Source organism: Megalops cyprinoides, chromosome 2, assembly GCF_013368585.1.
Source record: "Megalops cyprinoides isolate fMegCyp1 chromosome 2, fMegCyp1.pri, whole genome shotgun sequence".
In the NCBI taxonomy this organism is placed as follows: Eukaryota; Metazoa; Chordata; class Actinopteri; order Elopiformes; family Megalopidae; genus Megalops; species Megalops cyprinoides.
This window is the reverse complement of record NC_050584.1, coordinates 68,397,145-68,415,186: the sequence shown is the minus strand read 5'-3', so window position 1 is coordinate 68,415,186 and position 18,042 is coordinate 68,397,145. Positions and strand designations below refer to the sequence as shown.

General features: G+C 51.7%; 1 protein-coding gene across 1 annotated transcript; it reads right to left on the bottom strand.

The window, feature by feature from the left end:
- Positions 1-460: 460 nt before the first annotated feature.
- Positions 461-13,446, bottom strand: lipib (lipase, member Ib). Its single transcript, XM_036522454.1, has 10 exons — positions 13,382-13,446; positions 8,875-9,251; positions 8,166-8,274; positions 6,685-6,786; positions 5,124-5,213; positions 4,443-4,610; positions 4,181-4,270; positions 3,630-3,738; positions 2,813-2,986; positions 461-548 (listed from the first exon to the last, which is right to left on the bottom strand). Exons 1-10 carry the CDS (start codon positions 13,431-13,433, stop codon positions 461-463), a joined length of 1,359 nt encoding a protein of 452 aa, XP_036378347.1. The 5' UTR covers positions 13,434-13,446.
- Between the last annotated feature and the right edge of the window lie 4,596 nt (positions 13,447-18,042).

Sequence of the window (18,042 nt, the reverse complement as noted above, 5' to 3'; positions counted from 1 at the left end):
AGCTAAACCATTGTTACAATTAAAAATAAAAAATATAATAATAAATTCACTTTAATAAGTTGTGTATTATAAATGTTTCACAAAAAAGCAGAATGTCATCTCATAAGTGATGCCTTTCACCTGAGCCGGTTTCTTTGGCAGCTCCAGAGACATGCGTCTCAGCACAGGAGAGAACAGCGCCCCCTGGTGTCAGAGGCTGCTGGGTGTTGCTGTGTCCCTCACGTTACTTTGGGCATATGAATGGAGCTTTGAGGAGCGGAGGCCCCTTCCCTTCCAACCCCCTCCCAGAGACGGGCTTACAGGGTGGCTCACAGGGTGCCAGACACGTGACAGGCTGTGTGTTGGGTTTAATTGGCGCCCCCTGGAGGTTGAGCAGACTCAAAACTCCCCAGAGGGCTGTTAGGGTAGATGCAAGACGCCCAGTGGATGTGAGTTCATAAGTGCGCCCCCTGGTGTTTCGTCAGATGCGAGAATCCTCGCAGGCCATGGGCCTGAAGGAAACCTCCATGTTCTCCTCCAGGATCATGTCATAGCGGCACAGCTGCGGCCTGGAGGGAGAAGAACACAGACCACTGAGTGAGAGGAACACAGACCACTGAGTGAGAGAAACACAGACCACTGAGGGAGAGGAACACAGACCACTGAGGGAGAGAAACACAGACCACTGAGGGAGAATACAGACCACTGAGGGAGAGGAACACAGACCACTGAGGGAGAGGAACACAGACCACTGAGGGAGAACACAGACCACTGAGGGAGAATACAGACCACTGAGGGAGAGGAACACAGACCACTGAGGGAGAGAAACACAGACCACTGAGGGAGAATACAGACCACTGAGGGAGAGGAACACAGACCACTGAGGGAGAGGAACACAGACCACTGAGGGAGAGAAACACAGACCACTGAGGGAGAACACAGACCGCTGAGGGAGAGAAACACAGACCACTGAGGGAGAACACAGACCACTGAGTGAGAGAAACACAGACCACTGAGTGAGAGAAACACAGACCACTGAGGGAGAGGAACACAGACCACTGAGGGAGAGAAACACAGACCACTGAGTGAGAGGAACACAGACCACTGAGGGAGAACACAGACCACTGAGGGAGAATACAGACCACTGAGGGAGAATACAGAGCACTGAGGGAGAGGAACACAGACCACTGAGTGAGAGGAACACAGACCACTGAGGGAGAGGAACACAGACCACTGAGTGAGAGGAACACAGACCACTGAGGGAGAGGAACACAGACCACTGAGTGAGAGGAACACAGACCACTGAGGGAGAGGAACACAGAGCACTGAGGGAGAGGAACACAGACCACTGAGGGAGAACACAGACCACTGAGGGAGAACACAGACCACTGAGTGAGAACACAGACCACTGAGTGAGAGGAACACAGACCACTGAGTGAGAGGAACACAGACCACTGAGGGAGAACACAGACCACTGAGTGGGAGGAACACAGACCACTGAGGGAGAGGAACACGGAGCACTGAGGGAGAACACAGACCACTGAGTGAGAGGAACACAGAGCACTGAGGTAGAGGAACACAGACCACTGAGGGAGAACACAGACCACTGAGCGAGAGGAACACAGACCACTGAGGGAGAGGAACACAGACCACTGAGGGAGAACACAGACCACTGAGCGAGAGAAACACAGACCACTGAGGGAGAGGAACACAGACCACTGAGGGAGAGGAACACAGACCACTGAGGGAGAACACAGACCACTGAGGGAGAGGAACACAGACCACTGAGTGAGAGGAACACAGACCACTGAGGGAGAACACAGACCACTGAGGGAGAATACAGACCACTGAGGGAGAATACAGACCACTGAGGGAGAAGAACACAGACCACTGAGTGAGAGGAACACAGACCACTGAGGGAGAGGAACACAGACCACTGAGTGAGAGGAACACAGACCACTGAGGGAGAGGAACACAGACCACTGAGTGAGAGGAACACAGACCACTGAGGGAGAGGAACACAGACCACTGAGTGAGAGGAACACAGACCACTGAGGGAGAGGAACACAGAGCACTGAGGGAGAGGAACACAGAGCACTGAGGGAGAGGAACACAGACCACTGAGGGAGAACACAGACCACTGAGTGAGAACACAGACCACTGAGTGAGAGGAACACAGACCACTGAGTGAGAGGAACACAGACCACTGAGTGAGAGGAACACAGACCACTGAGGGAGAACACAGACCACTGAGTGGGAGGAACACAGACCACTGAGGGAGAGGAACACGGAGCACTGAGGGAGAACACAGACCACTGAGTGAGAGGAACACAGAGCACTGAGGGAGAGGAACACAGACCACTGAGGGAGAACACAGACCACTGAGCGAGAGGAACACAGACCACTGAGGGAGAGGAACACAGACCACTGAGGGAGAACACAGACCACTGAGCGAGAGAAACACAGACCACTGAGGGAGAGGAACACAGACCACTGAGGGAGAGGAACACAGACCACTGAGGGAGAGAAACACAGACCACTGAGGGAGAACACAGACCACTGAGGGAGAGGAACACAGACCACTGAGGGAGAGGAACACAGACCACTGAGGGAGAACACAGACCACTGGGTGAGAACACAGCCAGGAAGGAGGGGAATGAGTGGTCAGGATGGAGTGGAAAACAGCAGCAAAGTAAAGATGAGAATAAAGATGGTAGGGACAGTAATGGCGGTAAGAATACAGGTAGAGGACACATGACAATTCAGGTAAGGTAGGAGTAACCAGGTTGAAAACCCAGGTAAGGGCACACGGATTCAGGTGGGGGTTCCTGACCTGTTGGGGCGCTCCAGGGGTGTAAGTCGTATGCGGAGCAGACGCAGTTTGTAGCGAGGCCCGATCACGTTCCCCGTGACAAAGCAGATAGTGATCTTCTGGATGGGATGCAGGTCCTCGTCAAACTGGGCCAGCAAGCGGGTGGCTGTGTACTGCTCGAACCTGGAGAGTTTACTATGGAGGAGGAAGGGGATGCTGTTCACAGTGACTGTGACCAGGAGGTGCCTCTACTGACATCAAGCATACCATGTGTGCAGTGCACTATGGGTAAACTGAGCACTGGAAAGTCATGTTGCACCAAGCGGATCTCATAGGGATTCTCAGGGTGAGAGCGGCCCTGGGACACTGCTTCTAGGGGGGGAGACCCCTGAACCAAGAGAGAGAACCCTGAACAGAGAGAGAGAGAGATCCCTGAACAGAGAACTCCTAAACAAAGACAGAGAATCCCCTGAACAGAGAGAGAGAGAGATCCCTGAACAGAAAACTCCTAAATAAAGACAGAGAATCCCCTGAACAGAGAGGGAGAGAGATCCCTGAACAGAGAACTCCTAAATAAAGACAGAGAATCCCCTGAACAGAGAGAGAGAGAGATCCCTGAACAGAGAACTCCTAAATAAAGACAGAGAATCCCCTGAACAGAGAGAGAGAGATCCCTGAACAGAAAACTCATTAATAAAGACAGAGAATCCCCTGAACAGAGAGAGAGACCACCAAACAGAGAGGGACTCTTGAACAGAGGGAGACTCCCTCACTGGGGACAGACCCCTGGGCAGGGGAGAGACTCGTGGGAGGGGAGGGAGACCCCTGAGGGACTCACTGATCAATCTTGGCCTCCAGCACCTTCCTCCCGCTGTACAGCTTGATGATGACGACACCCCAGCGCGTGTACTGGTTCCACGTCACAATGTCCACCTTGTAGTTCATCTCTGCGGCACAAAGGGACAGGCCTCCGTTAGCGTGTCATCTATCCCTGACCGCAGTCTGAGCAGGGCTCAGTCCACAGGGGTGGATAAAGGAACGAGTCCAAACACGAGGGTGGAGGATTCGCAGAAACGGGGGGTTAAGCATTTGGAAAAGCCTCGTGAACCAGGGCGTAGACATATGGCGGGGAATTCTGGCAGGGTGGAGTGCAGCAGGATTCAGTCCACGGCTCACAGCTATCTCACTACGGGCCAAGGGCTTTAGCAGCGTCAGGAGCAACGTGTTTATGTTGCTGTGGTAATATGCGATGCAACAATGTGTATGTATGTACTGAAGTACCATTGCCTTGGGAGCATTCGTACTCATTGTAGCCCTGTGAGACAGTGCAGAGCGTATTTGTTGGTGCCGTGTTTGTGCTGATCGCGTTTGCCGTCTCTGAGGACTCACTGCAGTATGGTGGCTCGGCAGTGGTGGAGAAGTATGCCTTCGTCTGGCCTAGACGCAGGAGAGAGTCCTTCCATTGGTTGACATGATAGCCTGGGTGGGGAGGGGGGGAGGGGGTGATGACACTGTCAGTCAAGGACCATGTGATGGATGGGGCATGAATTACAACATCACAGGCAAATGCTGTAACATTCCAGAACGTCCACAGCCTTTCTGGTCACGGCATGCTCAACCAATGGCGGCTGATTTTAGGGTGGGATCTCACCTACGATTGGGCAGGTGGCGGGCTTGAAGGATTCGCACTGCAGGCAGCGACCGTCCAGGAAGTCTTGGTAGGAGGAGCAGGGGTAGGCGGTGATGTTGCAGCTGTTGTTGAGGGAGCAGAGGAACAGGAAGACCGAGCGCTGGTGGTCACACACGAAGTACGACTTCCCTGTGGGACAGGAGGAGAGTGGGCATACGTGAGACAGCGATAACCTGATCCGCCTGCCACAGGCTGAGGGACAGAGAACAGCACAAAAAAACACCATTTCCTCAACCTGTCACGTCTCAAATACGACAGCGTCTTTTTAGGAAAATTACTTTTACTCTGTTTAAAAAAAATCACATTGCTAATTATTATGGTTGTGAATGAACGGCTGTACTAGTGGTACTTTTGTGATACTGAATTGCTATTGCCTCGTTGTGTGTGACATGTACATGCTGATAAAGCAAACTAAAATTCACTGTCCAGCTGTCTGATAGTGAGCCTATCCGATGGGCTTTCTTTGGAACACAGTGACCCTAATGCCCAATGACAGCATCTCCATGGTGATGACAGATAAGACAGGGTGAGAGGCCCTCAGTGATTGGTGGGTTAGGTCTGCCACAGCTCTGTGTAGCTAGCAGGGTCCCAGTCACCTGGCTTGGTGAGGATTCTCAGGTTAAATTAAGAGTGCAGACTGACCTGAAAAGATGGTCTTTGGGCAGCCGGGCTGGTCAGCCCCCCCGTTGGCATAGAAGTCAATGTGACCGAGAGCACCTCTGTGGCCCAGAGCTGCAAGAGCAGGAAACCCAGAGGTAAGCCGTTACACACATTACAAGCATATGCATATGCCGTTACACACATTACAAGCATATGCATATGCCGTTACACACATTACAAACATATGCATATGCCGTTACACACATTACAAACATATGCATATGCCGTTACACACATTACAAGCATATGCATATGCCGTTACACACATTACAAACATATACATATGCCATTACAAATACAGTAGTACAAACATATACATAAATTACAACAAAGATTACTACACATACTGACATACACATATATATTCAATGATGGTTAAATGGCTATATTAAAACTAAATATGCAAAGAAAATACGTTAATAACATCGCTACACATGCATATTATCACAAAACACACACCCTTATATAAATATACATACAAATATACCCTGCACATTGCACATCACACAAAACTGTGCACATTATCTCACACACACACACACACACACACACAAAAGCCGTGCCGTGGCCACAGAGGCGTCCCTGCCAGCACACAGCAGTGACGCACGGAGGCAGCTGGAGAGCGGGTCGTCACTGAAGCCGTGTAATGGGGAAAAACGCACTGCTGAGGTCACTGTCTGCAGCAGAGGGTGTTTATTAGTTTTAAAATACTGATTGGGGGGTGTATTACTGACCCAGTCTCCGCCCCCTCCTCTGCCTGATTGGCTGTAGCACAGAATGGGGCGGAGCGGCTACCATAAACACGCATAGCCCTGGGCACGCTGAGAACCACAGCGACAACAACTATAACAGTGGTGCATGTTAGCATCTCTGGGAAAATCCCCCAGTGGCCATCTCTCCAGCAGCTAACAGGGCTTCATGTGCTGAACTTCCGGCTGTCTCCACCCACTGGCTCTCACTTCACACTTTGTTTTCCTGTCCACAGTTTCCATGGTTTCTCTTTTCCTGTGGTCAGGGAATCATTTTCCATTTTTTCCCCAAATAGCTCTGTGTTTTCTGGGTTTTAAATTCCTGTCTGGAAAATGTACTCCAGCTCGTGACAAAGCATTTGTAAAAATGATTAATAACAAATAAATTTTGACAGACTGATTGATATATATAATAACAACGTGGTAAAATACATACACTGCTGAAGTCCACATGAATGCAGCTGGACATACCACAACCATTGCTATAAAATTCCCTTGAACACTAAGAACGGCATCACTGGGAGCACTGTACAGTAATACAGTGCTGAGTCCTAATGATCAAATACGTTTAGCCAGTCAGTGCTGGTTTAAAACACGTTGAAGACATTGTGACCAAAGCTGAGTACCTCACAGGGACTTACTTACAAGTATGTGAATTGAAAAAAGTTCTCTGGTGTGATTGTTAGTAAATGTCAGATAGCTGTGTAAGTAATACATAGTCCTTGCATTCTGTCAGTGTGGCCAGGGCTTTGCGATTTTCCTCCATTCAGACGAGGTGATTCTCAGACCCCTACCATCAGTGTCAGTGTGCAGGACGTCCACGAACTGGGCGTCGCTGGGGTCCAGCCGATCCTCTGGGGGGGTTCCCGAGAACAGGGGTCCAGCAGGGTCAAGGGCTGTAAGAGAGAGAGACAAGAAGAGAGAGGGAAAGAGAGATAGAAAGTGAGGGGGGGGGGGGGGTGAGAGAGAAATGAGCACACAGGTGGTGGTGGATTTGTCTTAAACACAGATGGCAACATCTCTAACTCCCCCTCTCTCTGTTTGTTCTCATCTGTTTATCTCTTCAAATCTCCTCTCTCTCTGTCTCCCCCCTCTCTCTTTCTCTCTCTCCTTCCCTCTCTCTCTCCCCCTCTCTACTCTCCCTCTCTCTCTCCCTCTCCCTCTCTCTCTCTCTTCCTCTCCCTCTCTCTATCGCCCTCCCTCCCTCTCTCTCTCTCTCTCTCTCTCTCCCTCCCTCTCCCTGTCCTCCCCTCTCCCTCTCCCCTCTCTCTCTCTCCCTCTCCCTCTCTACTCTCTCTCCCTCTCTCTACTCTCTCCCTCTCTCTCCCCTCTCCCTCTCCCTCTCCCCCCTCTCTCTCCCCCTCTCCCCCCCCTTCCTCTCCCTCTCCCCTCTCCCCTCTCTCTCACTCTCCCTCTCTCTCTCTCTCTCTCTCTGTCTCTCCCTCTCCCCTCTCCCCTCTCTCTCCCTCTCCCTCTCTCTCTCTCTCTCTCCCTCTCTCTCCCCTCTCCCTCTCCCCCCTCTCTCTCCCCCTCTCCCTCTCCCTCTCCCCTCTCTCTCTCCCTCTCCCCCCTCTCTCTCTATCTCCCTCTCTCCCTCCCTCTCTCTCTTTCTCTCTCTCTCTCTCTCTCCCTCTCTCCCTCTCCCTCTCTCTCTCTCTCTCTCTCTCTCTGTCTCTCCCTCTCCCCTCTCTCTCCCTCTCCCTCTCTCTCTCTCTCTCTCTCTCTCTCTCTCTCTCTCCCCTCTCCCTCTCCCCCCTCTCTCTCCCCCTCTCCCTCTCCCTCTCCCCTCCCTCTCTCCCTCTCCCCCCTCTCTCTCTCTCTCTCCCTCTCTGCTCTCTCTCCCTCTCCCTCCCCCCTCTCTCCCTCTCCCCCCTCCCTCTCTCCTCTCTCTCCCCCTCTCCCTCTCCCCCTCTCCCCTCTCTCTCCCTCTCCACTCTTTCTCTCCCTCTCTACTCTCTCTCTCTCTCCACTCTCTCTCTCCCTCTCTACGCTCTCTCTCTCCCCCTCTCCCTCTCCCTCTCCCCTCTCTCTCTCCCTCTCTCCTCTCTCTCCCCCTCTCCCTCTCCCCCTCTCCCCTCTCTCTCCCTCTCCACTCTTTCTCTCCCTCTCTACTCTCTCTCTCTCTCCACTCTCTCTCTCCCTCTCTACACTCTCTCTCTCTCCTTCCCTCTCCCCCCTCTCTCCTCTTCCTATATCTATTCTCTCTTTCTCTCTCTTCTTCTTTCTCTCCCTTTCTCTTGCTCTTTTTCTCTCACTCCTCCTTCCCCCCCCTCACCTGTGATTCTCCCGATCTTGCCCTTCAGCATGGCTCCCACAAATCCTGCCACATGAGCCCCCAGACTGACCCCGATCAGGTGGATAGAGCCAAGCGAGGCGCCGTTCTCCTGGAACATCAGGACAGCAGACACAGTGAGATACCAGCAACACAGGCACAGAGAGACCAGCAGGCAAAGTGAGATTCCAGCAACACAGGTATAGAGATACCAGCAGGTATAGAGATACCAGCAACACAGGTATAGAGATACCAGCAGGTATAGAGATACCAGCAACACAGGTACAGGGGGACCAGGAAGCACAGAGATACTTGTAACATAGACACAGAAAGATCAGCGACATAGACAAAGAGACACTGGTAACACAGACACACAGAGATCAACAGCATGGATAGAGAGAGACCAGGAGCACACTGAGAGCCAAGCAGCAAAGACACAGTCAGACTAGCAGAACAGAGAAATCAGCAACACACATAGAGAGAGACCAGAAACACAGGCAGAGAGACCAGCACACACTCAGAGAGAGACCAGCAGCACACAGTCAGAGAGAACCAGCAGCACAGACTCAGAGAGAGACCAGCAGCATAGGCAGAGAGACCAGCACACACTCAAAGAGAGACCAGCAGCACACACTCAGAGAGAGACCAGCAGCACACACTCAGAGAGAGACCAGCAGCACACACTCAGAGAGAGACCGGCACCCCCCCTCACCTGCATGTTCTGGATGAAGGCGGTGATGTTCTCGGCCGCCTTGCGCGTGTTGGCCACGGCGGTGAAGTAGTTGAGGTTGGCGGCGCCGCGGTTCCAGTCCACCACCAGGATGTTCATGTCGTCCTGGGCGGCCAGCAGCCGAACGATGTGGCCCACCCAGATGGGCGGCGCCCCCGTGGGCCGGTACCCGTGGATGACGAAGGCCGTGGGGCGCGTCAGGTTGAACAGCGGCAGGTCTGTCGTGCTCAGGTGAGACAGCTCACGGCCGCAGTCCAGGTTAGCCCGGGTGTACAGCAGCAGCTTCACGTACAGGTTGGTGCCCATGAAGGACTCGTGGAAGTGCAGGTCGGTGAAGTCATCACACTGGCTCAGCTGACCTGGGGTCAGACAGGGACATTCAGCATCCTTATCCACTGTGGAGACCAAGCCAATGCTGGCTGACCCTGGCGCAGCGGGGGTGCAGCCAGGGCCAGAGCACGTGGCACATGACTTATCCTGTCTGCTGCCGTCTGCCCAGATCCAGGTGACGGCCTGGACGCTGTCTGAGGTCCAAGGCGTTTCCCGAAAAAAGGGCTCCATGTTACCACTCTGCTTCTGCTGTGATCAGCGACTGGCTCCTCAGTTTTTAGGGCAGGCACTAATGTAACGTACTTGTCAGATAATCTTAGCAATGTTAGGAACATATTTACATAGAATTGTCAGTAAAGTTAGTAACATACAGCACATTTGTGAGACGGACAGCACCAGTAATGCCACTGAGCTGGAATGGTTCGTTATACCAGAAGTAATACAATACCAACCAGACCACAACCTGAAATAAGTGAGTCAGCCAGCGGTATTATTGTATGTGTGTGTGTGTGTTTGTGTTTGCGTGCTTGTGTGTGTGTGTATGTGTGTTTGTGTGTGTGTGTGTGTGTGTGTTTGTGTGTGTGTGTGTGTGTGTGTGTGTGTTTGTGTGTTTGTGTGTGTGTGTGTGTTTGTGTGTGTGTGTGCGTGTTTGTGTGTGTGTGTGTGTGTGTGTTTAGTGGGTCAGGCCTGCCACAGCCCTGGTGGGGAGACTCGATTAGTGAAATTAATAATAATGAATTAATTAAGTGTAACCGTATTATTGAGTAGCAAAGATAAGCAAGAGTAGGGTTCAAAATTCAGCCTGAGTGGTCGGGGAAAGGAGGGAAAACTGAGCTCCATGAAACAGAGCAATAACAAGAAAGATAACATAGGCAGGACGGTATTATTAAACTAATCGTTCTCAGCATTTGGACCTTGTAAGAAAGTACAGCCCCTCATCAACACGCTGTATGAGTGTATGTGCTCCACATACGGGTCCAGAGTGACTCACATCAGCTTGCACAGGTCACATTAAGGTTAAGGTCTCGGATTAAGATCTTCACTCAGATCACTGATGGGATCAGATACTTTCTGACCCCTAAATGGTGTTTTAATCTCTGACCTCTGACCTCTCCTGCAATAGCAGTCTCTTAACCGCGTGTGTGTCACTGTGGTAGTACAGCTGCAGCACCCGCTGTATCTGACCCAAAGCGCGTGGTCCCATTTCCTGTCTCCATCCAGGTGACTTCCTGATCGGTGTGTCCTGCTCACACACCGTGAGCGATCGTGCTGTGACCCCAACAGGGTCGTGAGGAAACCAAAGGCTGTCTGCGGTGTTTTCTGCCCTGGTCTTCCCGTAACAAACGCTCTCTGCAGTTGGTGTCTCTCTGGTGTCTTAAAACAGAGTTGGATAGAAGTCTGTGTCAGAGCCACTTCATCCTTTTACACTTCAGTCAGGCCCCTCTTCCAAGCGGAAGGTGATTACAGTGTCCACCGGCATCCCTTTACGCCAAGGAAAACTCTTGTGATGCATTTTAAGAGAACAGGCAAAAAAAACCGAAGTACCGAAGGTGGACACCTTTCAAATGATAAACACACCGAGTCTGTTTTTGATTGTTCTGCACAGTTAACAGAGCTGCTAAGGGCCCACGCTTATTTAAACCGGCACTCTGACTTTTTTGGCTCAATCTGTCAATGCTTTACCTTTGTGCACCTTCCATGAAATTATTTGTTCTTACAAAAAAAGTTTAAATAAAAAAAGTCTCCATTCACTTTGTCACAGAATTATTTAATGCTAGGCTACATAATGTGGGGTGGCAATGTGGTGTGTAGTGGCAAGGAGCAGCAGTGTGGTGTAGTAAGGAGCAGGGCAGCAGTGTGGTGTAGTGGTAAGGAGCAGCAGTGTGGTGTAGCGGTAAGGAGCAGGGCAGCAGTGTGGTGTAGCGGTAAGGAGCAGCAGTGTGGTGTAGCGGTAAGGAGCAGCAGTGTGGTGTAGCGGTAAGGAGCAGGGCAGCAGTGTGATGTAGCGGTAAGGAGCAGGGCTAGTAAATGAGAGGTTGCTGGTTCGATTCTCTACTGCTGCTGTATCCTTGGGTGAGGATCACAAAAGACAGGTTCTGCAAGGCTGTCACATTAGAGATAGGATAGAATGAGTGAGCTGTGGATGGGGGATCACTGCTCATAGTGACAGGTCTCTTCATCAGGGGAAGTTCAGGACAGTTACCAGATTTAAGGAGAGTAACGTCCCTGCTCTGTCCCTGCCTCCCTGCCTCCCTGCCTGCTCAGGGACCGCTGCTGGAAAGGTCCTGCTTGTTGTGGTGCAGGTGTGAGGTCCTTTTTTACTGCCCTGTGTGGGGTCTGCAGGATCAGCTCATCTCTCAGATAATTCCCTGAAAATCCTATTCTTAACGTTTAAATCAATATGGGTAAAGGTGTAGTGGGGGAGATAAGCCTGTGGGAAGGAATAAGCTTGTAACCCAGAAGTTGTTGGTTTGATTCCCGAGTGGGGCACTGCTGTTTTGTCCTGGGGAAAGGTACTTAACCTGAATGTCTTCAGTAAATATCAGGCTGCATGGATGCGTAACATGTAAATATTGTAAGCTATGTAAGCTGCTCTGAGCCCCTGCTAAGCAGCAGTTATGTAATGTAGTAAAGATGAAAGGAAAGAGCAAACACAGGTTATATGCTGGATACTTACTTGTTTCTCAGGTTAAGTGCCTGAACTTTGGGTATGATAGTACTGTGTCCCAGCTGGAACTGGAATCACAACTTTTGGTTCATCTCAGCTCCTCAACCACTATGCCATCGCTGCACTCTCTGTGACATCAGTGAACACTCTGTGACATCACTGCAGTCCTTATGACATCACTGCAATCCCTCCTCAGTCTCTGTGACACCACCCCACTCTCTCCGTGACATCACTGGCTTCTCTGTGACTCTGCCTGCTCGGCTGGCATGTCTGAAATCCTCAGCAGAGCCTCCTGCCAGTGCCGGCACCCCGCTGCTCTTTCTAAGATGATTCCAGCCTCAGTAATCCTGCTTTTCCGACCCAGTTTCTTGTCTCTCATCCCGTTAGCTCTGCTGGTCACCGAGCTCCACACCACGCCACAGTCAAAACACCTCACGCACTGCTGGACCCCTGGAGCTGTCAGCTCAGCGGGAGCGGGGGCGGGGGCGGGGGGGTTCCCCGGGGCTGGATCTCGCGGTGGATCGGCCAGTGTCTGAGTGGCACCGAGAGACACTGGCCACGCCAGGCTTTGGAGCTGATCTGTGGTCTGTAATTAGCCGTCATGTTCCCTGCCCAATTGGATCACGCTGCTATATAAAGCTCCTGATCCTGCCGCTGGCCTGGCCCCGCCCCACCCCGCCGCCCCGCTGAGAGAGGGCACAGGATTACAGCCACTCAGGGACACAGGAGCAGGGGTACGAGCCAGTGACCCCAATCCCCCTCCCCCACCCCACCCCTGGGGGGCTCTGGCTCCTTTGTGTTTGGTGACTGGGGCTGATCCAGCAGTGGGGGGGGGGGCATTCCCAGCCAGTCCTCTATGAGAGTGTCAACATCACACATCAACACTGCACTCAAACGGCACAGCTAACTGGGCTCAAACTGCACTCAAACAGCACAGCTAACTGCACTCAAACAGCACAGCTAACTGCACTCAAACGGCACAGCTAACTGCACCCAAACGGCACAGCTAACTGCACTCAAACAGCACAGCTAACTGCACTCAAACAGCACAGCTAACAGCACAGCAAACTGCACCCAAACAGCACAGCATACAGTGCACTGAAAAAAGTTTTGCACTGAAACCAGCTTGTTTAAAACTCCTTTGAAAGCTGCTCTATCTGCACACAGAGTGGGAATGACTGACACCCCTGCACCCCAATCTCCCTTTCCCACCAGGGAGACACAAACCCTATACCCCCAAAACCCCTGCACCCCAATCTCCCTTTCCCACCAGGGAGACACAAACCCTACACCCCCAAAACCCCTGCACCCCAATCTCCCTTTCCCACCAGGGAGACACAAACCCTACACCCCCAAAACCCCTGCACCCCAATCTCCCTTTCCCACCAGGGAGACACAAACCCTACACCCCCAAAACCCCTGCCCCCTCTCCAACACCCCCCACCCACCACCCCCTCCAGTGTAACCATGACAACGAGGCCCCAGCCTTACCTCTGCAGAGTGAAAAGAGGCTCATCAAACCCAGGAAGGACCACAGCAGCATGTTACTGACCGACACTGATCTCCAGACCAGACAGGATACCAGGACAGCGTGCACCCTGAGAGAGGGGGAGAGAGAGAGAGAGAGGGAGGGAGGGAGAGGGAAAGAGAGGGAGGGAGGGAGGAGGCAGAGGGAGAGAGGACAATGAACTCAACCACTGAGAGAAAGACAGAACAAAACTGACGAATAGAAACCGAGACAAAGAGGGAGAACATTGAAGAGAGATGAAGAAAGCAGGAGAACAGACTTAAGACACGCTCTTAGAAGCAGCGGCTGCCATACACCCAGCCCAGTTCTCTTCTGTTCCGTTTGATTATTGTTGCTTTTAAGTATTAGCAAAGCAGAGTTTAAACTGTATAATATTACTGTATAATAAGTAATTAACGACATAGTGATTATAAAATCTATCCTATAATGTCCGGTTCTTAGCACGCAGTTGGCTTATCTGTGTTTCAGTAGCAGCTGAGAGCTCAGTCAGTGTTTCAGTCACAGGGGGAGCTCAGTCTGTTTCAGTAGTAGCTCAGTCAGTGTTTCAGTCACAGGGGAGAGCTCAGTCAGTGTTTCAGTAGCAGGGGAGAGCTCAGTCAGTGTTTCAGTAGCAGGGGAGAGCTCAGTCAGTGTTTCAGTCACAGGGGGAGCTCAGTGTTTCAGTAGTAGATCAGTCAGTGTTTCAGTAGCAGGGGAGAGCTCAGTCAGTGTTTCAGTAGCAGGGGAGAGCTCAGTCAGTGTTTCAGTAGCAGGGGGAGCTCAGTCAGTGTTTCAGTAGTAGCTCAGTCAGTGTTTCAGTAGCAGGGGTCTCCTATCAGTCAGCATAGCTGCCTCTGTTCTGCAGGATGGGCTACATCACCAGGGCTATTAATAGCACTATAGGAACTGGCTGTGGCTTATTTAAGTGCAGGCTGCTGGGATAAATGCTATATGATTTACTGTAGAGTACAGGGTGGAGAGCCCAACTGTGAGGGAATGGGAGAACTGCCTTTCGTGAAGAGTCAGCATCAAACAGCAAACCCTGGAGAAGAGGAGGGGGTGCTCCATATGGCAGAATATAGCAGGGAGAGTGGAGTGTCTGTCGTTGGGTATAGCAGGGAGAGTGGGGTCTCTGTTGCTGGGTGTAGCAGGGAGAGTGGGGTCTCTGTTGCTGGGTGTAGCAGAGAGAGTGGGGTCTCTGTTGTTGGGTATAGCAGAGATAGTGGGGTCTCTGTTGTTGGGTATAGCAGAGAGAGTGGGGTGTCTGTTGCTGGGTGTAGCAGGGAGAGTGGGGTCTCTGTTACTGGGTATAGCAGGGAGAGTGAGGTGTCTGTTGCTGGGTATAGCAGGGAGAGTGGGGTCTCTGTTGCTGAGTATAGCAGAGAGAGTGGGGTGTCTGTTGCTGGGTATAGCAGGGAGAGTGGGGTCTCTGTTGCTGGGCATAGAAGGGAGAGTGGGGTCTCTGTTGCTGGGTATAGCAGAGAGAGTGGGGTCTCTGTTGTTGGGTATAGCAGAGAGAGTGGGGTCTCTGTTGTTGGGTATAGCAGAGAGAGTGGGGTGTCTGTTGTTGGGTATAGCAGGGAGAGTGGGGTGTCTGTTGCTGAGTATAGCAGGGAGAGTGGGGTCTCTGTTGCTGGGTATAGCAGAGAGAGTGGGGTGTCTGTTGTTGGGTATAGCAGGGAGAGTGGGGTCTCTGTTGCTGGGTGTAGCAGAGAGTGTGGGGTCTCTGTTGCTGGGTATAGCAGAGAGAGTGGGGTGTCTGTTGCTGGAATTATTAAACTGTAACTCTAGTTTCAGAGGATGCTGTGTGTAATGTTTGGTCAAATGGTGAAACCTCATAATGAACGGGCCAGAACGCTGATGCATCAATCATCTGAAGCATCTACAGTTGAAAAACGCAGGGACTGGCCAGGTTTAACAGCTCCAGAGGGCCCAGCCCATGCAGATGGATTGCAGACCTGCTGCTTTCCCTCTGTAATCCAGAGCCGGTGGTTCAGTGCGTTTGCAGCATGGTACGCTGTAGAAAACGAGGCAGCTATTCCAGTGCCGGTTTGGAAAATGATGAGGTAGAGACAGAGATTGGAGGGTGAGAGGACTGCTTGCCGCTCGCTGCTACAGCAATCGTTCACAGGGACAGCCTCCCAGCCGCCTCGGGGGCCTCTGATGTGGTCCTGTGGGCGTTCCCCCCCCCCCCCCCCCTCCCACGTGGACCACAGCTGTCTTTCACTCTCAGAACTCTGCCCTCACCAACAGACCCAACATCAGCTCACCCATCCCCTACCATCATCTCCAGCCATGTAGTGTGAGAGTAAGCGCTGACCCGGGACCAGCTGCTAGGGAGCGGAAAGTGAGTCAGCCACCTGCTTCAGGGAGCGCGGAGCAAGGTTAGGGCCAGTCTGCGCGGCGCATGTTTGGCACGGCCGTCTGCGCTTTCCCTCCGCCTAAAATCCTCATTAGGGCGCCGGATGGCACTGCACCTGCCATCCCGCGCCGCTGCCTGGAAAGCTGGAGAGAGAGTCACACTTTCAGCTGCACAGGTTTCACACACAGGTGTTCCGCTGTTCCTCCAGGTAAAGCGCTGGGAACCTCCTCGCCAGAGGGAGCTCATGGAACTGCTCGGCTGTCGCTTCATACAGCCTTCTGAAGGATCCCTCCCACTGCCTCAGAAACACCCGGTCACAAGAACCCCTGAATATCAGCGGCCGCGAGTCCAGTAGACTGCAAAATCACAGTCAGAAGCTCCACGGGCACCCGTAGAAGGTCCTGCCACACACTGATGTTCCCCAGTGTCTCAGGGGGAGATGGCATCAGCAGCGCCTTGGGTAGTACTCTCCAGCAAAAGGACAAAGTGCTCTTTAGTGATAAAGGACAGTGTGGTGCCCCCTGCTGGACACCAGGGAGTGTGGCAGAGAAGTGCAGAATGTTATGCTGAGGCTCATCAATGTGGTGCAGGGCAGTGGGGGGCTTAGTGGTTACAGAGTTATAAGGCCCACTGGCAGCCCAACACATCACACACAGTGTTACATTACTGGTGTGAAGAGCGTCGTGTAGAAGGAGCCCGATCTCTCTCACGTCTCAGTGGTGGAGAGCTGCTGTGACTCACTGCCTCCATCACCACGGCCCATCGCTGACTGAGAGAGGGGGCGGCTGCAGCTTCTCGCCAGCCCGGAAACTTCTAGCTATGAGCTTTCCAGAAAGCCAGCCAAAGAGCGGGGACTTACGCGTGTCCCCATCACACCCAAAGCATGAGCAAGATGTTCTCCGGGAAAGCAGAGTACACTGAAGCCTTTCTGTCTGTCTGCTGGTTTTCATCAGGTGTGACATTCAACAGGTTTAATCGCCTCATCAGCTGTGCCACAACACCTCTCTGGCTCTCAGGGGTATACACATATAAACGCATATACACGACGGTCGGTCACAAAATAAGTGACCAAATAATCTCATTGGCATTCAAAGCATTCCATGAATATCCAAAATGCATTTCTTTTCTTCTGGGTAAGCCATTTCTCTTGAAGCTCAGGATATACATAATTCATTCTTAAAAGTGAGCAGGAAGGCTCCCGTTTCCATGGGCTGGGGAAAATTGTTATATGCTTTAATCTTGTGTGCTTGTGTAGCTTGTGTGTTTTGCCAGCTGATATTAAAGTTTATTTGTATATATTTAATCACATGAATATTAGCATGAAAATGAGAAAGTTGCTTCCGTGAGAGCGTCTGCTAAACAGCACCAAAAACATCAACTCCTGACATTTCCTGGGGACTCAAAAAATGACTCCTCCCTGATGCAAGCACATACCTCTGTCACACTGTAACTTTGAGCATTAGTGATCTCTCACCTTGAATGTGAAATCTGAATGTTCTGATCTTTTTTTCCTGCAGCTAACTGGGGTTTGACAGACAGCAATCACTGCAGCATAGATCCTGAATGTTAAAACACCAGTTACAGTAATCTACCAATTAAAGGAAACCACAGGTGCAATCAACACTTTCTGGTGGAAGATCAGGCAGGTGTGCTAATGTTACCTTTCCCCTTGTGGCTTTGCTAACTTTGAAACCCAGATCAGATGTAGCTTACCATAATTAGCTAACTGTTTTCTAATCTGCTCTCGTCAGATGCGGCAAATCTAATTAATGCAAAAGGGCAATGAGACCATTCCTTCCATCCACAAACATCACACAGTATCATGCAATGCGTGTATACCTCACAGACGCCCACCGTTGCCCTCTCACGCGTGCACGCGTGTGTGTGCAGGTGTGAGAGTGGGTGTGTGTGTGTGTGCAGGTGTGAGAGTGGGTGTGTGTGTGTGTGTGTGCAGGTGTGAGAGTGGGTGTGTGTGTGCGTGTGTCAGTGTGTACACGCATGTATGTGTGTGCAGGTGTGAGAGTGGGTGTGTGTGTGTGTGTGTGCAGGTGTGAGAGTGGGTGTGTGTGTGCATGTGTCAGTGTGTACACGCATGTATGTGTGTTCAGGTGTGAGAGTGGGTGTGGGTGTGTGTGTGTGTGTGTGTGCAGGTGTGAGAGTGGGTGTGTGTGTGCATGTGTCAGTGTGTACACGCATGTATGTGTGTTCAGGTGTGAGAGTGGGTGTGGGTGTGTGTGTGTGTGTGTGTGCAGGTGGGTGTGAGAGTGGGTGTGTGTGTGTATG